Source organism: Loxodonta africana, chromosome 24, assembly GCF_030014295.1.
Source record: "Loxodonta africana isolate mLoxAfr1 chromosome 24, mLoxAfr1.hap2, whole genome shotgun sequence".
In the NCBI taxonomy this organism is placed as follows: domain Eukaryota; kingdom Metazoa; phylum Chordata; class Mammalia; order Proboscidea; family Elephantidae; genus Loxodonta; species Loxodonta africana.
The window spans coordinates 33,713,317-33,738,014 of record NC_087365.1 but is presented as its reverse complement, the minus strand read 5'-3'; the positions used below and the strand labels follow the sequence as shown (position 1 = coordinate 33,738,014).

The window sequence follows — 24,698 nt, the reverse complement described above, 5'->3', positions numbered from 1 at the left end:
TTCCTTAGTAAAATAAGGCAAGTGAACAAAGAATAGACTCCAACTGTATTTTTTTAAACTTATTACAGAAAAAATTACACAAGCAAGATAGGACAATGAATCCCATACAGCTATCCCCAAGATTCCAAATTATCAAGACTTTGCTACATTTGCTTCATCTATCTGCTTTTTTCCTATTCTTTGCTAAAGCAAAACTCAGGTATCATTTTACCCCTGTGTGTTTCAGTATGCCTCTAAAATTTATGGACATTTTTCTTACAAAATCACAAAAAGCAAAGAACTGTTAATATCCAGGCCAGAATTATATTTCTCTGATACAAAGTCCTCACATGACATTTGGTTGGTTCTCTTAAGTCTCAATCAAAGGAGTGCCTCCTACTGTCTTTTTGGTGGTTGTTTCTTCCACTACCTGACTTATTGCAAAAATCTGGTTAGTTGATTGTGGTTTTAAAGGAAATGAAAGTTATTCCATTTATGGTTTAATAGCTCTTGGAAGACAGACCTGTCAAGAAGTGGCCTTGCTCCTTCTGGTAAGGCAAAATTATGAAAAGGAATGAGTAGGGAAAACAGGAAGAAACATTACAAAAGGTTTGATCACTGGTTATAAACCAGGTCTGAAAAGTTTGGTGTATAGCCATCCTGTTTTGATAATTCTCTAAGACCCAAGCCTACTCCTTTGGCTCTCCCTGGATAGATAAACTGGGGACATGCACAGTAAAACCATGGGCCAGGCAGAGCCAAAACACAGTGTTTCATCATCAGCCATACCCATTCTGAGGTAAAAATGTTGGGTCTATGAGACTACTGCCCTGCAACCAGAGTTGGGACAACAGTGGGGACACTTCATATACCCAAAAAAAGAGACCATTTCTCAGGAATCACCTTCTCCCTTCCAAGAAGTTGGTGTTAATGTTCAATTAATATCTTTGGCTATTTTGGTGGAACTAAAATAGGCTGTTTTTCAGTTCTATGTAATTTAGAACCATTCTATAACAAGAGCGAACAGTAAGAATTTCAGACAATTGGTCAGGTTACTTTGAATAGGAGTTAAAAAAAAAAAAGAACATGGATGATCAGGTAAAAGCTGAAATTCAAGAAAAGCTCCAAAGACTCTTGAGTATCACAATGATCAAGTCTATAATGAAGCAATACACACAGTAGGTGTTTTAGAAATTTGTTAAATTCTGTTTTTAAGAAGAATGCTTTGAAAGATCGATCAATGTAAAAATAAGATAAAGGGCACATTTACAATTGTGGATACAAGAGAAGGAAGAGACTGGAACTAACATTTCTGAGCATCTAGTATGTGCCAAATATATTAGAAACTAATTACAGAATCCTCAAAATAAAACCTTCTGAGGCAATTATGTATATCTACTATATAGATAAAGTAAATGAGTCTTGACAAGGTTAAGTAACTTATTCAAAGTCATATAGAGAAAGTAGTGGAATGAGGATTCGAACCCAGATGTGTCTGATTCCAAAGCCCATGCTTTTCCCCTAGACACCCATGTGGAAACTAGCTTAAATAAAGAGGCAAGCTAGGCATTCAAACCTAGAAGAAATTTGGCCAGGCATACCAAAGGTGATTATAATTTAGAAAGAAAAGAAGATATGAACAGCATAGGACAAAAAAAAAAAAAAAGCGGGGGCAGGGGTGGTAAGGAGGACAAGACACAAAAATTAATATCAACTCTCAAACCACTGGGAACGGGAATATAGTGACAGCTATCTAGAGAAGGTAGCAGGAAAAATTCTGTCTTTATAAAAGAAAGATATCTTAGTTATAACCAGATAGTGAATGGAAAACTGCTGATGAAGAGGAAATTTGTCTACGTCACTGAGATAACTACTACAGTGATGAGGTCCAAGAAACACAGGAATATGGAGAAAGGGGATAAAGGTAATACCTAGTGAGGACAGGAATATGAAAGGTGCTATTTTACTCTGATGGATTTTAACATGGATTATACAGGTGGAGGGGAAGGGATGGCAATGGAGAGGGCTGATGTCTCTTGAACTCTTGGAGAGTTGGTTTTCTCCTGTTTAGAGTCTATATATTACTCAAATTCATCTTGTCTGCCACAGAGAATCAAATTTCTCAAAAGACTATTTTCCTTTCCTCAGAGAAAAGATCTCTGATATTTCAGAATTTGAGACTGTAGAATTCCTAGCACCAACAAGTAGAGTACAAAGCATTAATATACTCTGGTGTACTTTATCATTACTACCACAGTATTACTCTAAAGGAAAATATAAAAAATTTAAACTATGTTTCCAGAAATATTTTTATACCCAAAGTAATATAGTTTTGAAATCATAATAATGTATTTAGCATAATCCTGTAAAGAATAAAATTTCTTCAGTCTCCCAGAGCATCAAATAACTTATTAAGTAAACTTTAGCTACTTAATAAATGAATGTTAAATAGTGATTCAACTCTACCACCAGTTCTGTACAACCACTTGAAAGTCAGGTGCTCTTAGACCTGAGCCTTCAAAAATTCTGCTAAATTAAGGCAGTACTAAATTTAGAATTGTTTTAATTCTTTTCAAACGGCTCAAGTTTATTTTTTCTACTCTTTTTTTCCATGAATTTTGGTTTGTCCTATTTTCTTTGTTGTTGATTTTAACATTAACAAAGCAAAAGAGGTTGGACTTCATGATAATGACTGACAGGAAAGATCACATAGGCAGAATACTCCAAAGTCTAAAAACGCAATTTTCCATATCAACAACTAGGTAGCCACCCTACTTGTACATTCTTTTTAGTGCTTTACAGGACACATGCAGAAAAAGAATTAAAAATTGAACAATCTTATAATGCAACAGGTTGCTCACCCCGTAAATGAATCTCTGGTTAAACTGCTGCATTGCTCCTTGAAGTTGACTTCGTTGTAGCTGCCACTGTTCATAGTTACGGACGGATTCCAACGTTGGCCTCTGCCACGTTGTTGTTCTTGTGAAATGGTCAACATAATAAATACGTCCCATGTTGTCAACCCGCCGTTCCCAACTAAATCAGAACAAAAACAGTCTAATTCAACAAATAGTTGTGAAACAGAAATGAATTAAATAGGACTCCATCCTGGCTCGGGTACAGGCTTGGTAAGATTTTAACTTGAGACATTACCTTTGATTTACCTGAAGTCTTTTATTTCATATTTTTTAAAATGGTCTATAGTGAACTTTAGGAGCTCTGGTGGTATAGTGGTTAAGAGCTCAGCTGCTAAGCAAAAGGTTGGCAGTTCAAATCTACCAGCTGCTCCCTGGAAACCCTACAGGCAGTTCTACTTTGCCCTATAGAGTCACTACAAGTAGGAACTGACTCAACAGCACCTAACGACAACATGGTGAACCTACGAGGAATGCTTCTAAAAACTCCTTCCTTAAAATATCGTTAAGAACTAATGGACCAGAGCTATCACAGCCCCCACCAGACTGAGACCAGCACAGCGAGATGGTGCCAAAGGACTAATGAGCCGTGACTACCACCATCACCAACTGCTCTGACAGGAGTCAAAATAGAGGGTCCCAGACAGAGCTGGAGAAAAATGTAGAACAAAATTCAAACTCACAAAAAGACCTGACAGAGACTAGAACCCCAAGAGTATGGCCCCCAGATACCCTTTTAACTCAGTACTGAAGTTGCTCCTGAGGTTCACCCTTCAGCCAATGATTACAAAGGCCCATAAAAACAATAATACACATAGCTCAACCACATATATGAGACTGAATGGGCACACCAGCCTAGGGGCAAGGACAAGGAGGTAGGATAGGAAAGCTGGAGGAACAGAAACAGGGAACCCAAGGTCGAGAACGGGACAATGTTGACATGTCAAGGGGTTGGCAACCAATGTCACAAAACATGTATATTGTTCAATGACAAACTAATTTGCTCTGTAAACCTTCATCTAAAGCACAACTGAAAAAAAAAAATTATAAGATACATAAGGCAAGTTCTTAAAATGCAATGTGTATTCAATACGTTTCAAACAGACATTAAGAAAAAAGTTCGCATTTTCTTTCTATCGTTCTTTTTACTGTTGCAACATAACAGTGACAAACTGCATAGATAGCTTTCACATGGGTATCAAAAAGCACTTTTTCACAGGGATACAACCTTAGTATTTATCATTTTAAATGGGTGCATAATAAAGTAAATACTCATACAATAACTCGGTGATTTCTACCTAGTTATTTAGGATTGTTTCCAATATTCTAATATTATAAATAGTCAAATAATAAATGCCTTTAATACATCAAACTTTTTTTTTCTTCTTTTGAATTATTTCCTCAGGATATATTTTCTGGAGAGGATTACTAAGGATATATGCATCATTAAAAAAAAAAACCTGTTGCTATCGAGTCAGTTCTGACTCATAGTGACCCTACAGGACAGAGTACAACTGTCCCACAGGGTTTCCAAGGAGCAGCTAGTGGATTCAAACTGCAGACCTTTAAGTTAGAAGCTGTAGCTCTTAACCACTGCACCACCACAGCACCTATGCATTATTATGGCATGCATATACACATATATATCTCCCCTACTATGAGAGCTGTAAGGAGCCCTGGTGGTACAGGGATTAAGTATTCACCTGCTAACCAAAAGGTTGGTGGTGCCGAACCCACCAGCTGCTCCTTGTGAGAAAAATGTGGCAGCCTGTTTCCCTAAAGATTAATGCCTTGGAAACCCTATGGAGCAGTTCTACTCTGACCAATAGGGTTGCAATGAGTTGGAAATGGCTCGAAGGCAATTTTTTTTTTTTCTTTTTTTAAATGTTTGGTTACTATCTTCCTTTTGGATTAAAAAATATTTTCTTCTAATTATTTTATATTATATGTTAACACCATATATAATTAACACAATATCTTTAACTTCCTTAACTATTTTGCAGTGAATTCACTATCACATAAAGTTCTTTCATATAGTAGGGATTTTTTTCTCATATATATAATAAGGGCTATACTTTTTATTCTGTTAAATAATTACTCTTGAAGAAACTAATCCTAAACTCTGTGGTGCTGAGCCCAGTAAACAGTTCAGACAGGAAAACTTGGAAGTAGCAAGACCTAAGAAATCTTTAGGTCAGAAATGAGTGAAAATAAAAACTATTCGTCATGCTCACTCAAGCCTCCGGTTCTCTCCTTTCTGGTTTGTACCTACTACAAACAAAAATGGGTAAAGACTGACAGGAATAACAAAGGAGGAGCACAGGGATGATTTTATAAAGATATAGTGCATAGTTCTGAATAAACACTTTATTTTTTTCTTTAACTCAGGTACTTACCCCGGAGGTAGAGGTTCTGGTCTATCCCACGTTGTTCTTTTTTCAACATGATCTACATAGTAGACTCGCCCATGCTGGTCCACTCTCTGCTCCCAGCTTAAACACAAAATTTAAAGGCTGGTATGGTACTTGTGTGAATAGCATGGTTAATCCTGTCTTTGTCTTTTTTCCTTAAATGGCCCCCAATTATAGAACCAAGGCAAATAAGCATGGGAATATTTAAAGAAGATTACCACTTTACGAATAAAGTAAAAAATGTCATCTTTTGAGGGCAACATAGAGCAGATGAGATTTCTTCTCCACAAGTTTCTGTCCCGGGAGACTGCTCGTATTTCTAAAGAAGCTTGAGGTCAGTCCACTCGGGAGACCAATGTCTCTCTCAATCTGATCAGGACGGAGTTAAAAAGAAAGCTGTAACTTCATGTTATGGAACCTGAAGAAAGACTGAGCTAACTGAAGGGCAACGGTCTGTTTGCATTCTAGAAAAACTAAATCAAAGAATAAGACTTTATCAGATGTGTCTCTGGGACAGTCCAAGGGGAAAAGTTAGAGGATTGGCCAATATGACTATTCGAATCTTCTTAGTAGGTTTATCCTCGAAGTGAAGAAAACAGGGAGTTAACCATCATAGCTTGGCAGTACCAATCACTTCTGAGAACATCTACTTTCTCTTTGCTAATCCCTTACACAAATAACCTTCTAATTTGGCTTCCCATGTAGGCTTTCCAAAAGGAAAACGGTCTAAATGCCAACACAAGTAACACAATCTGTTAAGCAATTAATATTCTCATCAGCCAGTCAGTCAATTCTATTAGCGTTCTGGGCTGTAGATTAATTGATGAATGCTACATTGTGTGTGTGTGTGTGTGTGTGTATATATATATAAGTTATATACTTAAGAGTTGTATTAATTTAAAAAATAACAGTAGAGATTAAAATGGGATTATGATTATGAGTGCTAATTTTCTCAGTTTCCCAAATTATTCATTACTTTGCTATAACGACTTTATGACGGAAAAATTTTATTTTAAAAAGTAATTTTTTCCCCTAAAGAAAAAGCAACCTGAATTAGGTCACTATTTTACTATTAGTCTTTTCTACGGTTCAAAGTCTTTTGGAAAAAAAGCTTCTACTCTGTCCCGGAAACAAGATAAGAAATTTCCAATGTGGTGAGCGTTCTTTATTCAGTTTGACTCCAGGCTCCCCCAAATCAGTTACAATGTATTAAAGACAGTTATTTAAAGAATGCAGTTCAGTATCACTTTCCTTACTAATACGTACAGGCAGATCCCAATTAAAAAAACACAAAACATAAGCTAAAAAAAGTTACTCACCCGGGTGGTAGAGGAGCTTGAGCGACAGAATTTAAGGGCCTAGGGCCTGCGCCTCCGGATATAGTAAGAGGAATTATTAGTCCAGATGTAGCCCCTTCAGATGTACTTGTATTTGTATTCGTTGGTGGCAGAGAGCCTGTGCTAGATCCGTCACTTTCTGAGGTGGCAGATGGCGAACCATTGACAGATGCTATAAAAGATGTGGGGAAAATAGGAAAAGATTCTTTTATTTTCTCAAATCTAAATTCAGGATGGAATTTTAACTTCAAAAAAATAAAAACGTAAGTGAAAAATAGAAAATTTAAGCTAAGAATACACAGGTGAAAATAATAATAGAAAACAGTCAATATTTCCAAGGAATAGGCTTGTTCACAATCTCTCAGGTCCTGTCAACCCACGTCTCATTATTAATTACAAAGCACATACAAACTCTCTGATTTCCTAATGCCACAGGAAATAAAATTTTTAGAATAGGAAAGCTTTGGTATTCCTTGGTACTATAAGTTCATTCAGCAGGTTCCCTAAAACTGCCTTTCCTGCAGACTAGGGATCAGTTCTTGATACTGATTATGCTGTGGAAAATCGGACTTTTTACAAATGGTTGTTGAGCACATTTTACATCTTTAAGAAAAACTGACAAAACAATCCTTGAAGGAAAACAAAGAGGTGTACTGTCTTAAAGACTGGGAATATATTGCTAACATACACTAAAAAGAGGAAAATATATAATCAAACACAAAGTCATTTAATTAAAATGATTTGTGGACAACCAACTTACTCTTCTAATAACATTTAATTATATTCCCTGCTCACATACTAACTGAGGGAAGTAATAAAAGATTATTCTAAAATTAAAGATTTGTTTGGCTAATGAGAAAAATACATTCCACTTGTAGATATTTGCATTCTTATTACATGAAATGCTTTTGTTATATAATTTTTTCCTTTAAAATATGAGTATCATTTATTATTGCTGAGTTATTTGCCATTTACTAATTGTCTCTTAAAAGTATATAATGGTAATGAGCAACGAGATCCTTGACTACATGACATGCTCACGTCACAGTTACAAATCCTACCAGAAAGTTGCAATCTTATCTGTACTGTCTATACTTTATAAGATGCACATGAGATATGTTTTTCATTCTCAGTGGAACACAGCCTCTCTAACTTCACCTCTGGAAGAAAAACTTAGGGAAAAGGCATTTCTTAGTTACCTACAGGAACATTATCCTTGGCCAAATTTTTAAATGTAAGAATATAGCTAGAAAACGGACCTAAATGGGTCTCCTGACACTTACCTAAGGATCAAGCCCCAAACAGAATGTTACTTACAATCACAGTATTGGGAGCTACATCCCCAGTGTATGGCTAGAATACACACCTGGTCTACGTGGGGTAGGTGGAGGCGGTCGTGAAGGTCTTGGAGGCCTAGAAGGTTTAAAACCGCCATTTGAGAGTGATGGAGAATTATTCCCATTGACCCTCCTATTTTCACCAGACCCTGCATCCTCAGGTTCATCGGATCCATTTGTGTTCACTCTGAGTAAGAAGAGAAGAAAAGAAAGGGGAAAGGAAAATCAATGTTCTTTGAATTTAACAAAAGACCAGCAGGAAGACCAAAACTTAAAGTTTTAGGAGCTTGAGAAAAGCTCCCTAATTTCAGACTAGCGCTTGGTAAAGTCTTATATATAATCCTCAGATGCTCATCCAGAAAGAGAGGGAGGGGTTACCCAAGGGCACAGAAACACTTGGGACAACTAAAAACTATCAGATATACTGGCTTCGGTTTCAAATAAATCTTTCGACGGCTCTGTATAAGCAGGAACGAAGTTCTCAAAAATCCCAATGTCAGTGTCACAATTTTATCACAAGCACAAATAGCTTCACCATCTTCATTTCCTTGGCCCTTAGTATTATTCAAGTGTTTGGGCAGGGGTGACTATCCCATGCCAGAAGAAAGAAGTACAGTTTTTTCTCAGGCCTGGACACTGTTCCCCAGTACAATGGTATTCAAAATGTTCAAAGTTAGTGATCTAGAGTAGTGGTGCCTACAGACCTTTTTAAAGAATCTGTTATTTCTTCAAAGCAATTATATCAACTGGAGGGAAGGAAACGACGAGAGTATTCTAATGGGAAATGTCAGAGTGGAAGCTACTGCTACTGACAGCTAAATACAGTTGATTCCCCTTCTCATGGGATGAGGTGGGGATGGGGGAATCTAATAATGGATTAGACAGGAAAGCATGAGTAGCAAGTTTAGAGACATCAGCTAAGGCTCTGATATCTACTACTGGGTAAACAGCAATCCACTACATGGTATTAGCCCGTATCTCCCGAACCTTAAAGCCTAAACCAAATAAAATCTACTAAAGTCAAGAAATCAAAGTAGGGAGGCAGAATCATATATTAAATAGTTTTCAAACTATGTTTTGTAGAAGTCCTTTACAGCCTTTCTACTCAGAGTGTGGTCTCTGAACTAGAAACGTGGGCATCACACAGAAGCTTGTTAGAAAAGCACAATCTTGGGTAGCACCCCAGACCTACTATATCACAACTAACATTTCAGCAGATCCCCCAAATGATTTATACGGACAATATAGCACCAAGTACTGCTTTGGGGGTTCCTCAAACACTTACTTTGAATAAAGGGAACAGCTCAATATTTGGCTGTCAACACCTCATCAGTGTTGGCTGCCTGCAGGACCTCAAGCCACCCCAGCATATGGTTTGAACACGAGAGTCAAGGTGGACCCCGTCAGCTTTGAAACTCCTCCCCCTCCCCTAAGTGCTGAGGTTCCAAACCTGTTTTGAGTAATATACCCCTCTGAGACTCTGAGAATTGCCTCCCCATACTGTTTTAAGAGATTACTAGTTAGTATGAAAGAAGGGCTCTTGCTGCTTTTCATAAGATAGACAACTGGCAAAATGGAACAGAAGTGAGAAATTGAGGTTTCCAGCTCTAACTCTACTACTGACAAGTTACATGACTAAGGAGAAATTATTTTCTCTGTACCTCAAAAGTTCATTATCTGGACTACATGATTCCTAAAAACCTCCTCAGCTATAAAAGACATATGAAATTGCAAATCCAGCACAAGACAAGTTTAGGGATATGTGGGGGAGGAGGAACATTCAGGGAATGAAGCAAATATGCTATGACAAATGTGGCATTTCAAAAATACTAGATTTTGCTGGAGATTAAACTCCTGGGGATTTTTAACATCCGTGTTGTTCACTCTTCTAATATCTTGGCCTCCGTCTCTCAACAAAGTTACCTAACAGTGCATATAGTTTGATGGCTTCTTCTATTTCCTTGATACTTAGAATCACTTCTGTTCTTAGATCCTGAACTCTTAAAATTCCTGACTAGAACCTCTTATTCCTTCTACCTCTCTACTCTTCTGCATCCTTTAATGTCATCATGATCTTTGACCCCCCCCCCCCGGTTTCTTCACAGTCCATCAGCCCCCTGAAAGTTTCATTTGGGATCCAACCTAAGCTACTTTCCCTAAAACAAAACCAACAACCTGCTACGGTCTGGTCAATTCCAACTCACAGTGACCCTATAGGACAGAGAACACCCCCACAGGGTTTGCAAGGAGTGCCTCATGAATTCGAACTGCTGACCTTTTGGTTAGCATCTGTAGCTCTTAACCACTATGCCACCAGGGTTACCGCCACCTTTAATTCTTTCACCCCTGCGCAACTGGCCCCTCCCCTCAATTCTTTACTACAACTAATCCTTTATTCACATTCTCTACTACCGACTCTGGGGCCAACAAGTAATGCTGAAGAATACTTCATTTGAGAAATCAGAGGGGGAAAATGGCCAACTAAATAAGTACTGTACTAAAGTGGTAAAATTGTTCTATAAAAGGTCCTGAAAGATTTTCCACTGGGCCCAGAAAGGGAAAGGCCTGAGGTTTTCATTTCCAATGACTCACAAGATAAAGTCTTTTTTTTTTTTGCTGTCAAAAAGAAGAAATCACAGCTCAAATCTCCTGGGAGCTAAGGAATTAGAAATGACAGATGACTATGACAATCTAGTAACACCAAGGGCTTCATGGATCAGTATACTCGTATTAAAAATAGTAATATAAAATTAAAAATAATTTGGAAGAAAAAAAGAGCTTTTACTAGACCCTGTACAAATTATACAGCACGAGGTACAAAAAAAATTAAATTGTGCTTCTTCAGTCTGTATCTTTTTATACTGGTAGCCCACAATCTCCTATGCCTAATCACATCCAGAGACTGAGGCAACATGGGCTACAGCTCATATTATTCAACATCTTCAACTAGCCTATCCATACTGCTTAGAAATCAATCACTTTCTATATCTCTAATTCACTCCTGGCCACATTCCCACAGTGTCCATTTCAAATTTTTCCATCTCCTCAAATAATAATAGTTCCAATCTATAGACAACTCTGACTCTTCTTTCCTAAGATTATAATTATCTACTATTCTTCAACTTTATTCTTCCCCACCTCAAAATTTCTATATGCCACTGACCATCTTCATCTGTTTGTTTCCCATCTCTGAAAACATCTCTCTCCACTTCTTCAAGGCTAATTTATTCACTTGTATCCTTGATTCCAGCCTATATCCTATAGGACTTTTCCCTATCACTTAGCTCATTTTGTGTCTTCATCATTTTCCCACTACTGGATTCTCCCTCTTAGTCCACACATCAAACCCTTCAACCTAAAATTCTTCCTCAATCCTAACTGCTCAAGCTAGTTTTCACTCCCCTTTCCTTCATTGTAATATTTTTGTATTTAAATTTATGCAATTACATATTTAGTGCATTTTAAATCAAAAAAGACTTTCAACATGAAAAAGTTAACTTCTAATGATAAAATATATGCTCATTTTAGAAAATATGGAAACTTTAGAAATAAGGAAGAAAATAAAAATCACCTGCAACCCCACATCCTAAAGATATTTACCATTAAGATATTGGAGTATTTCTTGCCAGTCCTTTTTCATTGGCTGTAACTGATCATACAACACATAAAACTTTCATACCCTGGGCAGTTTCTTTGCTTTTTACTTATTACGCTAGTCATTTTCCCAAAATTATTAAAAAACATTCTTAATGACTGAAGAATATTTCATCATATAAACAAACCTGTTGCTGCCGAATAAATTCCGACTCATATATACCATAATTTAATTCTTTTCTTTTTTTTTAATATCTTTTCTTCAAGATAGATTACTAGAACAGAATAGTTCGGTCAAAGTCTGCAAATATTTTAAAGGCTTATATATTACCTACTAAATTGTTAAAACATACTTGAAAAAGATCATAATCCATCTGCTTCCCCATTCAGCTAGATAAAATGCCCATTTCACCATAAAGTGCTTAAATCTTTTTAAGTCCTGCCAATTTCACAAATTTACAGGTCATTGAGTTTCTTCTTCCACAAACTGTGTACATACCTTTTGTACATCTTTCCCTTACAGAGAGTTTTCTTCCTTAATATTTGTAAGAAATCTTTACAATCTGAAGATACAAATCTATTTTATAATAGTTAAATATTTGTCATCTGCTTTCAATTCTGTATCTTTAAATATGTTAGTTTTAATTTTCTATACAATTTAATTTATTCAGACATGAGTTAAATAGTTATGTTATCTTCCAAAGGTTTTATAGCTTCATTTTTTTTTTTTTGGAAAATCAGTTTAAAAATTAACCTGGAATCTACTTTGATCTTGGGACAAACTGAGGTTCTAATATGATTTTCCTTTTTCCACACAGTCCGTTTGCCCTGGCTTAATTAGCGTAAGACCTCATTCTCTTTTGAGCATCTGAAAGTATCAAATACTGATCTGTTACAAACATATTCTCTTAACATCTGTGATACTGCTTTTCTAATCTCCTCCTTCCCCTCTAATAAGCATGTTCTTCGGTTTGTTCCTTTCCTCTCATTCACTAAATATAGGTCCCTATGGTCAGTTCTTGGTCCTCCTTTTCCCTCTCCACAGATTTTCCCTAGGATATCAGACTCCATTATTTTGAAGATCATCTCTGAAAACGATTCCCAAATCAGAGTCTCACTCCCATGATCTGCTACCACATTATCAACTAAATGCAGGCAATCCAGAATAACTCCATTTTCCATCCCACGCCTACTCTTCCTCATGTGTTTTGCTTCAGTTCCGGTTCTCATCATCTCTCAAGGAGATTACAGTAACAACTTCTCACACAGGTCTTCCAACCTTCACTTATAATCATATAATCCAAACTATACGCCAGTCAAATAAAATAATTTTCCTATGCAGCTCTGATCATATCAATCCCCTGTTCAAATATTTTCAGAGACATTCATCCACAGAAAAAAGCCTATAAAAGCCTTCACCTGTAAGCTAAAACCTCTACCTAGCCCCAACCTATCTGAACACTAAAAACAACATTTATTGGAGCTGAGCACTTACTTATATGACTTCAACCTAATTTTAGGTGGCAGTATAGCACAATAGTTAAGAGCCCAGGCTCTGGAGGTAAGGCAGCTCCCCCGTTCAACTGTGACACTTACACTATTAACTCAGGCAAGTTCTCCCTTTCTGAGCCTGTTTTCTCATCACCTGTAAAAATGAGACAGCAGTACCTACCTCATGTAAGTGTTTAAGGATTAACTGAAATGACAGGAAACATGCTCAGCATAGTGCCCAGTACATAATAAGAGGCAATACATATTAACTGATTGATGTTTTTTTTCCTTCCAATTACTCTGTCTTCAGCCAAATACTGACTGAAGATTTCCTATAACACAACCTTGGTTCTTCAACACCTCTATGATTTTGTTTTTCTACCTTCCATCTAGAAGTGCCTCCCTCCTACCAATTTTCTCAACACATGCATATATGATTCATAATTATGTTTGAAGGTCTTAAGTAAAATATTACTTCTTCCATGAAGCCTTTGTACATTTTGTTTTATACTCTGTTATATGTACATTTCTTACAATAAAACCTGCAAAAGCTGGAACCTGTGTAAGGTGAAAACCTGTCAGAGGGAAAATTCAAATATTTTCCGCTAAAACAAGTGATAGAAAAGCGGCAAGACTGCACCCCATCAAAGACAGAAAACTTGTGAGACTTGGAATAACAAGGCAGTCCTGTAGAGTTTCAGCTCTCACAAGTGTCACAGTAATAATAAACATAAAAACACTTCAAAAAATATCAGATGCAAACTAGCTATTAAGTCAAAGAATATGAGATTAAGATGGAATGAAGTCTCCAGCAAATTGTGAAGCTCTGCATTTAAAGAAACAAACTTTGTTACATAACTAAAAAGATTACTACTCAAGATGGTTTATTGTAATCTGAGAAATACCTGCGTTTCTAACCACAGTGGCTCTCAAAGTGTAGACCCTGATCCAGCAGTAGTGGCATTAACTGGAAACTTGTTAGAAATGCAAATCTTGGGCCCCAGTTTAGACCTATAGAAACTGGGGATGAGGCCCAGAAACCTGTGGTTTAACAAGCCCTCCAGGTGATTCTCATGTACTCTATTCTCAGAGGCATGCCCATACTGAAATACCACTGGTGGTTTATTTTCGTTTCTTTAATAAGCAGCTCTATAAAGGTAAAACCTGAAATGGATTTAGAAAATCAATTTGAAAACCTATACGCTACACAGAATGCCAACAAGAGCATCACCACCCTCACCCTTGAAAAGCAATTAGCTACTAATTATGCACTACTACTGCTTCGTCCCTTCCCTTCACAACCTTACAACTCTCCACTTCTATCATACATATACATCCGATCTTATAAGCTCATATATTTATGGATAGGACAGAGATCCCTGGAGAACCAAGACAGAATGCTAGTACTACAATAAGGTCATAAGAAATATACAGATCAAAGAATAATAGTCAAGATGGCACCTTCTAACAAAATCTTGAATACCAGGCACCAACTATTTTGGGACTTCATAAAAAAATGACAGAACACTAAGAAATATAAAACATCCAGACATGCTAAGGGGAAAAGCAGGTCAACAAGAATAGATTCATGCTACAGATACTGCTTAAATTAGACAAAAAGGGAAAACAACTTAAGGATATTTAGTACCTAAACTTCCTAAATAACTATGGGGAGCACAGAATGCCCTTTTTCACTGAATAAATGTCACCCTCCCTTATAATATTGCCTTATAGTGTTGTAAAATCTGCCAGTCAAAGTGAAGGGGAACAGGCGGTTATGGTCATGGATTATTGTGTAGTGACACACAGAAACCCTGGTGGTATAGTGGCTAAGAGCTATGGCTGCTAACCAAAAGGTGTGCAGTTCAAATCCACCAGGCGCTCCATGGAAACTCTATAGGGCAGTTCTACTCTGTCCTATAGGGTAACTATGAGTAGGAATTGACTTAACAGCAAGGGGTTTGGTTTTTGGTTTAACATTTACAAAGCATTTGACAGTTTACAAAATCCTTTTCAAACATCATCTCTGGAACAAAACCTAATGCAGAAGAATTCACGCTAAACACAAAAAAATGCTCAAAGATTTGTCCGGCAGTCTCAGAAACTTGAAAGGCACTGTTACTCAGATTATTTACAACAGTAATTCAATTGAGAAATGTAAAACATTGATTAAGTAAATGGCATGAGGCTGGGGCTCTACTACAGCCTTTCTAAGACATTTATAGTATGTCCAAAGTCCAAGGGGTTTCACAAAATTGTTTTAAGAATGAAATTTGCAACAAACAAACAACAAAACAGTGCATAACAGAACCATATAAAATTCTATCACATTCCCACTTATCAATGCAAAGATATGGGTTTATTACCCAAAAAAAAAAAAAAAACCCGCAAACCAAACCCACTGCCCTGGAGTCGATTCCAACTCATAGGGACCCTACAGCACAGAGCAGAACTGCTGGGGAGTTAATGGCTCAAAGCAATCTGAAATATTAAAGTATTTCATGGGAAAAATTTCAAGAATTTAAGAAAATTTTTATTATAATATTAAAAAGAGTCACAAAAAGTTGTCTTTCAGTCTAGAGATATTTACATAATTTTAAAAATCTTTTCTGCTTTTTAATCACAGTGAGAAATAAAAGTAGTTATTCTGTATAAAAAAAGTTACTACTCCTTAATATTCTTCTTGCAAGATTAGTATAGGAGATGGTTCTTCATCACTCTAAGAGTGACTCTGTGAAGGTAGGTCTCTCTTAGATAAGACAGAATAGCTCTAGAAACTTGGATTATCCTAAAGATCTAGATAAGCTGTCTTTTAACTTTTTGTTATGAAAATTTCCACACATCACAAAAGCAGACAGTCTAGTGCAACAACTCCTACATACCTATCAACTCAGCTTTAACAACCATCAACATCTTGCTCTACTGTTTCACCTATTCCACTTTGCAGCATCTTTCTGTATATCTTTCCCTTATCTTCTTGACATTGCTTTTCTGGTTCTTCTCCCCTCTGACTACTGCTTCTTTTGGTTCATCTTTTTCTTCCTACCCACTGTTTACCTGGTTTAGGAAAACCAAAGACTCCAATGGAATTTGATAACCACTGCACTTCACTTACTGTTTTCAAACTTAAGATCATCTCCTTTTCTAATTTCATCTATTATGACAGTTTCCAGGATAACAAACACTTAAAAGTTTGATAAGTTGGTCAACACAAACCGAAACAGGTAGCCACATGAAAGAGCTAAACCTATGCTAAGAGCAGACAGCTGGTACAAATCTATACCCCTTCTAATGAAGGCTGAGAAGATAACACAGTTAATGTTGGCCTTCACACATATGCAAAGCTCATATTCCAGCTTTTCTAGAAAAGAAACTTAACAGCCTAGTGATTGCCCTGAGATTCGGAACACCCTGTTTTTGGAAAGGGCACCAATATATACATTCATTTCCTACAAGCTGAAGGTAGTGCCAGTGATTTTACTTTCTACATGCTGAAGGAAGTATCAGCAATTTGCGTATACCTGGCCTATTCACTATAGCTGAGAGTCTCGAAATCTTTTAAAAATATTTCCCTTCTTACCTTGAGCCCTCAATTCTTTTTGACATTCATTTATTCTTACATCAATCTGAACTGAAATTCAAACTAAGATTTCTCTTTATTCATTTTCCTTTGTCTCTTTCTGCATTCTACAGTAAGCAATCACAATAAAACCTTACCTTGTTTCATCCTTGGGCCTGGAGCCGTCATCGTTCTGTGAAGTACCTTTAACGTCAATGAAATTTAAACAGAAAGTGAGTTTCAAGAGAGGAATTTTCAATCTTTTTTTTTTCCTCTAAACATACCATGTAAGCAAAGCCTTTTTATTAAATCTTTCTAGTAAAGAACATATTACAATTGTCCCTCAGTATCCAACGGGGAATTGGTTTCAGGACCCCTCTCGGATACGAAGATCCAAGGATGCTCAAGTCCCTTATATAAAATGCCATAGTATTTGCATATAACCTACACAAATCCTCCCATATATGTTAAAACATCCCTAGATTATTTGTAATACCTAATACAATGTACATGCTATGTAAATAGTTGTTTTTCCACAACCGAAGACTTACTCTGGAAGGTGGCTTTTCTCTTCTAGGAGTTTCTTGAGCTCTTCTTTTTTTTTTCTGGGAACACTGATGCTGCCTGGGATCTTTAAGTTCTTGAGACTGTAGCGCTTTACACACCTAGCCAGCCACCCCTTCCTAGCCTTAAGCACCTTCCTCCTGCTCTCTACTTAGCCTCTGAGGGGTTGCTTTGACCACTTACTTGCCTTTAAAAGACTTGTTTTTTTTTTTAACTGTACTTTTAGATGAAGGTTTACTCATTAAACAGTTGGTATACATAATTGTTTTATGACATTGGTTAACAACCCCAGGACATGTCAACACTCTCCCTTCTGGACCTTGGTTTCCCTATTACCAGCTTTCCTGTCTCCTCCTGCCATCTAGTCCTTGCCCCTGGGCTGGTGTGCCCCTTTAGTCTCGTTATGTTTTATGGACATGCCTAATTTTTGGATACAGGGTGAACCTCAGGAATGACTTCAGTACTGAGCTAAAATGGTGTCAAGGGGCCATACTGTCCGGGTTTAATTGCTTCTAAGAAGCCATTTTTCACAGTAACAAAGGGTACACACAAGTAGCCAGCAAATGAACACAAGGTGAACAATGCTCAAGCAACAACTGTTGAAGAGAGACTGCAGATCTGTGCAATGGCGAGGGGCTACAGCAGTGTAAGCCTACACATCACTTCATTCACATGGATTCAGACTAGTGCTCGGTGCGTGGCAAATTCAAGTTTTGCTTTTTGGAATTTTTTTTTTCCCCATGTATTTTCAATCTGCAGCTAGCTGAATCCACGGATGCAGAACTCCCAGATACAGAGGGCTAACTGTTTAATTTAGTTAAAATCCCAAAGAAACACTGAAAAAAGAAAATGTGATGAATGTTCATATTGTTGAAATTAGAAAAGTTTTATCAAAATTCTGGGCAAATGTTTATCATTAGGTTTAAGAAATGTCAGTCAAGATATATTAGTCATGCTCCACTTCTGCCTTTTCAAACCAAGTACTTTAGCCATCTTTTGTATTTCAAATACCTAAGAAAGTGCTGAGAGCCAGCAGAGTGATAAATCAATAAAACAGACTCTGAAAACAGAAATATCAGTAACACCTCTCTTATGCAAAGACCTGGAAAATAGCTTAGGCAACAGGAAAGGCACAAATGGGTTTCAAAGTAACCAAACCAAAGGCCAAAACATTCACACTTTATTCAAACTTTATTCAATTTTACTCATGGGAAATATCCTTAGAACTCAATCAGGGTCTATTTATAATAAAAGTGTTAGAGGAAAGCAGCTAGAGGCAGGGACAATTACAGCAGCAAAAACAGTAGATAAAGGGAAGGAAAAACTGAAATAAAAGAACTCAAGAGTCTAGCTCCATTTACTAAAAGAACAAAAGCCTTTGAATATAGTCACGGTTTCAAAGAGTGAAAGTATCACATTATTACAGCACAATATAAACAACAGATTAATTCATAAAAATGATGCTGAGTCACCCCTACACTATACCATACTAAGCAAAGCTACAAGTATTTGATCCATTCTAGAAACACTACATTTAAAAAATGGTTCAGATGAACGGATAGACAAAATGTGGTATGTTCATACAATGAAAAACTATTCAGTAATAAAAACGAATATACATGCTACAACATGGATGAACCTCAAAAACATTATGCTGAGTGAAAGCAGCCAAACACAAAAGACCACATACTATATGAAATGACCATTCATATGAAATATCCAGAAAAGAAAAATTTATAGGAAGTAGATTAGTGATTCTTCAGGGCTGGAGGTACGAACAGGGTTTCCTGTAAATGGGTACAAGGGATCCTACTGGGGGGATGAAAAAAATTCTAAAAGTGATTCACTGATTTACCTCGGTAAAGTTACTAGAAGTCACTCAACTGCATACTTGAAATGGACAAATTTTATAATATGTAAAGTACACCACACACTGAAATAAAAAATGGCTGTAAAGGGGGAAACTTCAGTTTTATAAGCATTCTTTTTATAGGAAATATATTCCCCTAAAATGACTGGGATGTAAATGAAGTCAGAAAACTAAACCGAAATATCCAGTATATGTTACTACATCAGTCAATTAGTATCCCACTTTTCTTCTCTCAAAAATTAAGATAATCATTTTGAATAATCCATTTAAATCTATTCGTAACTGCTACTTCTAAACTTTCTCATTTACTACAGTGAGGCATATTATTTAACCACACGGGCTCTGAGGCCAGAATGCCTGGATTTGTGTCATAGCTTCATATATTAACTAGCTTTGCATCCTAGCTTCATATATTAACTAGCTTAGCAACCTTAGAAAAAGTAACCTGGACTTCCCTGTGTCTTTTTACACATGTACAGAATGGCATGATAATGGCACCTACCTCTCAGAGTAGTTGTCAGGATTAAACATTTAGAACAGTACCCAGCACACATAAGTGCTGGGCAGATATTAGTCATTATTGTTTCTCAAAAACTATACCTGATTAGCAAGGTCTGAACAAGGGACATTTTTGCTCAATCTTTTACTTCACTTCAATACAGAGTGATGTCATAGCTGAAATTTACAGCATAAATTACTTGGGTCTAATCCTATGCTATGCTTCCAACCTTAGAATAGTTAAAAACCAAAAAATCCAAACATAATCAATACAAAAAACTATGCTATGACATGGATGAACCTTAAAAACATTACATTGAGTGAAATAAGTCAGACACAAAAGGACAAATATTATATGATCTCACACGAAATATGTAGAATAGGCAAATACACAGAAACAAAAGTTGATTAGTGGTTACTAGGGGATGAGTGAGGGACAAATGGGAGTTACTGTTGAAGGGATAACAAGTTTCTGTTAGGGGTGATGAAAAACTTCCAAAATAAATAGTGGTAACAATTGCACAACATGGTGAATATAATAAATGTCACCAAATTAACTGTACACTTAAAAATGGTTGAAATGGCTAGTTTTTTATTATATGTATTTTACCACAATAATTTTTTTTCTTAAGCAACTCAAAAAAAAAAAAAAGATAATGTTGTCTCATTAGAAAAATCCCATCTTCACAGTATATCTAAATATATAAACCAAACTCTTTGCCATCAAGTCGACTCTGACTCACACAGACTCTATAGGACAGAGTAGACCCGCAGCTGGTGGAGTCAAACTGCTGACCATTTGGATAACATCCGTAGCTCTTAACCACTGCACCACGAGGGCTCCATATCTACATATATAGCAAGCTACTATCTGGTGACTTTTCACGCCAAAATTCAGACAGTGATTTCTTTTTATAAGTATTATTTTAAAATTAACTGAATTAAAGTCTACAAGGACAGATTTAAGAATCATCCTATGTGTTCTTCCACAAAAACGTCTGACTGAATATGCTCAGGGAAAAAAAAAAAAATCTCAAAAAGTTAATCTAAAATTAGAAAAACACTTGTATAACACAAAGGTGATTTTTTACCCTAGTTCTCATCCAATTGGACAATGCCAAGGTTGCTGAAAATTCGATTTTAATGCTAAACTGAAATGCTTGTTTCTAGCTTAAACTTACAGAAATCAAACCAATCACAGAAAAATTCAGCGCAGCTCCAAACAAAAATGCCTGTGGCCTGCAGAAAGTTTTGTTTGTTTGCTTACAACAAGTAATGATCTGATTTATAGTTCCTGGGTTAAGTGTGAAACCAACTGTGTATTGGAAAGAGAAGGCAACATTAACAAGTATCTGTGGTTTGAATCTTGGCTCTATATCACATTAGTCCATGTGACGATGGACTTACTATTTAAAAACTCTTGGAGCCTTACTTTCCGTGTCTGCAAAATGCAAGAAATGCCCTACAATGTTGTGATGGTTAAACGAGGACGTGTGTGATAAAACCAAGCAAAGTACCTGGCACGTGCTAGGTACTCAACAAATGGCAGCTATTGTATCTGGCAACTTCAACTCTAAAATCCGCCGTAATTTCTCAGTTCAAACCTTTCTCTGCTTAAAATTCAGGTTAAATTATCATTGCCAATTATTTTCCTACTTTAGGGAACAACTCGTAACACAGAAATGTCCAGTTCTGCAGGAAATAAACAGTAAAGTCTTAAGTATATGTGTAGTTTAGATCCTACTCTGAAATATTTACTTTTGTTAATTATTAAATATTTTGGCTAGTAATAATTTTAGCTTCTAAGAGGAAAAAACGTAGGAATCTATAATACTGAGGCTCAGGGAAGTTGGGCAATGTAATTTAACTTGTATTTTAACTGCCAGATCTCCCATTTTTAAAAGAATGTAGCTATTACAGAGATCCTGTGAACCGTAGTCAATTAAAAGTATCAACTCTGAAGTGGTGTGATCATTTCAGAAATTTCTCTTCATTCTCACTAATCCTAAAGAACAAATTGTAAAACACATCAGGACTATCTTGAAGGACTTTCTATTAAAAAAGTCCCGAGTTAAAAAGGAAGTAGGAAGTCTTCCATCAAGGTAGGATGGAAGAATAAAACAGCACCTGACAATTATAAAACATTTCATGACGCAGTTTCTAAGTAAACAAAAAAGCCTTTGTCAGACTGATCAAGGAAACAATCCACCCTATCTTTGTCTCAGGGCCTCTAAAATCTATGTTTTAAGTGAAAATACATTTAGTACATTAGTATATGATGGAAATATCTGAAGGGAATTCAACAAGAGAATGTTTTATTAAGCATGACACCTAACTCGGGGCTACTAGAAACTTTTAATCATAGTTCACGTTTACTCTCCTTTAATAAAGCACTGTCTTTTTGTTGTTACTGCTGGGTGCCGTCGAGCTGATTCCAACTTACAGCAACTTCACATGATAGAGCAGAACTACCCTACAGAGTTTTTCTTGGCTGTAATCCTTACAAAAGCAGATCTCCAGATCTTTCTCCCTCAGAGCCACTGGGTAGGTTTGAATTGACCTTTAGGTCAGCAGCCAAGTGCTTAATTGTTTGTGTCACCCGGGCTCCTTTTTAACAAAGCACCAGCAAATTAAATCATATGTTGTAAGATATACTAGCACACTATTTGCTATTGCTGGGTGCCATTGAGTTGATTTTCGACTCATAGCAACCCTAAGTGACAGAGCAGAACGTCCCCATGGGGTTCCCTAGGCTGCAAATCTTTTTTTTTTTCAATTTTTATTGTTCTTTAAGTGAAAGTTTACAAATCAATTTCAGTCTCTCTTGCTATATACTCCTGGAAACCCTGGTAGCGAAGTGGTTAAGTGCCGTGGCTGCTAGCCAAGAGGCTGGCAGTTTGAATCCACCAGGCGCTCCTTGGAAACTCTATCAGGCAGTTCTGTTCTGTCCTATAGGGTCGCTATCGAGTTGGAATCGACCCTACGGCAGTTTGGTTTTTTTTATATACTTCTAGTTGCTCTCTCCCCCCTTAATGAGACAGCACACTCCTTCTCTCCACTGTGTTTCCGTGTCCATTCAGCCAACTTCTGTCCCCCTAGGCCTTCACATCTGCTCTCCAGACAGGAGCTGCACACATAGTCTCATGTGTCTACTTGATCCAAGAAGCGCATTCTTCACTTAATGGTCTGACTGAGACTAGAGGAATCCCAGCGGTCATGGTCCCCAAACGTTCTGTTGGCCCAGGACAGGAACCATTCCCGAAGACATGGAAGGGATTGGACAATGGGTTGGAGAGAGATGCTGATGAAGAGTGAGCTACTTGTATCAGATGGACACTTGAGACTATGCTGGCATCTCCTGTCTGGAGGGGAGACAGGAGGGCAAAGAGGGTTAGAAACTGGCAAAATTCTCACAAAAGGATAGACTGGAAGGGCTGACTCATTAGGGGGACAGTAGGTGGGAGTATGGAGTAAGGTGTAAATAAGCTTATATGTGACAGACTGACTTGATTTGTAAACGTTCACTTAAAGCTCAATAAAAATTATTTTAAAATCTAAGATGCATCAATTGGTCTCAACCCACCTGGATCAAAGGAGAATGAAGAACACTAAGGTCACACGATAACTAAGAGCCCAAGAGACAGAAAGGGCCACGTGAACTAGAGACTTACATCATCCTGAGACCAAAAGAACTAGTTGGTACCCAGCCACAATCGATGACTGCCCTGACAGGGAGCACATCAGAGAACCCCTGAGGGAGCAAGAGATCAGTGGGATGCAGACCCCAAATTCTCACAAAAAGACCATACTTAATGGTCTGACTGAGACTAGAGGAATCCCGGCGGTCATGGTCCCCAAACCTTCTGTTGGCACAGGACGGGAACCATTCCCGAAGACAACTCAGCAGTCATGAAAGGGACTGGACAGTGGGTAGGAGAGAGATGCTGATGAAGAGTGAGCTAATGATATCAGGTGGATACTTGAGACTGTGTTGGCATCTCCTGTCTGGAGGGGGGATGGGAGGATAGAGAGAGTTGGAAGCTGGCAAAATTGTCACGAAAGGAGAGACTGGAAGGGCTGACTCATTAGGGGGAGAGCAAGTGGGAGAACGGAGTAAGGTGTATATAAACTTATATGTGACAGTCTGACTTGATTTGTAAACGTTCACTTGAAGCTCAATAAAAGTTAATTAAAAATAAATAAATAAAATCTATTAAGAAAAAAAATTATTTAAAAAAATAATAATAATAAGGAACAGGGGCTTTACTAAGCTAAAAAACAATGATCCTTTCCCAGTACTTGGCTGCACGTGGGTACTACCTGAAGACATTTAAAAAATACTGCTTTGGCTTTACTCCCATATATTCTGATGTAATCAGAGGGCATGCCTGGGCATTGGCATATTTTAAAGTTCTCTAGGAGACTGTGATGAGCAATAAAAATTGGAACCCACTGGTCCTTTCAAATGGAAAAAAAAAAAAAAAAGAAGCTCATTCTTCACCAGTATCATTTTCTATCCCATTGTCCAGTCCAATCCACGTCTGAAGAGTTGGCTTTGGGAATGGATCCTGTCTTGGGCTAACAGAAGGTCTGGGGGCCATGACCTCCAGGGTCCTTCTAGTCTCAGACCATTAGGTCTGGCCTTTTTACAAGAATTTGGGATCTGCATCCCACTGCTCTCCTGCTCCCTCAGGGGTTCTCTGTTGTGTTCCCTGTCAGGCAGTCATCAGTTGTAGCTGGGCACCATCTAGTTCTTCTGGTCTCAGACTGATGTAGTCTCTGGTTTATGTGGCCCCTTCTGTCTCTCGAGCTCATAATTACCTTGTGTCTTTGGTGTTCTTCATTCTTTGGTCCAGGTGGGTTGAGACCAATTGATGCATCTTAGGTGGCCGCTTGCTAGCATTTAAGACCCCAGATACCACTCTCCAAAGTGGGATGCTGAATGTTTTCTTAATAGATTTTATTATGCCAATTGACTTAGATGTCCCCTGAAACCATGGTCCCCAAACCTCCGCCCCTGCTACACTGGCCTTCGAAGCATTCAGTTTATTCAGGAAATTGCTCTGCTTTTGGTTAAGTCCATTTATGCTGACCTCGCCTATATTGTGAGTTGTCTTTCCCTTCACCTAAAATAATTCCTATC

General features: G+C 37.4%; 1 protein-coding gene across 3 annotated transcripts in view; it reads right to left on the bottom strand.

Moving 5' to 3' along the window:
* Positions 1-24,698, bottom strand: part of ITCH (itchy E3 ubiquitin protein ligase) — a 151,890-nt gene that overhangs the window by 85,522 nt on the left and 41,670 nt on the right. For all 3 annotated transcript variants that reach the window (XM_003411667.4, XM_064276000.1, XM_023550161.2), the window contains 5 exons: positions 16,782-16,827; positions 8,009-8,166; positions 6,625-6,814; positions 5,291-5,386; positions 2,841-3,015 (listed from right to left, as the gene is read on the bottom strand). In XM_003411667.4, the coding sequence (XP_003411715.1) occupies positions 2,841-3,015; positions 5,291-5,386; positions 6,625-6,814; positions 8,009-8,166; positions 16,782-16,827 (665 nt within the window). The remainder of the gene's footprint in view (positions 1-2,840; positions 3,016-5,290; positions 5,387-6,624; positions 6,815-8,008; positions 8,167-16,781; positions 16,828-24,698) is intronic.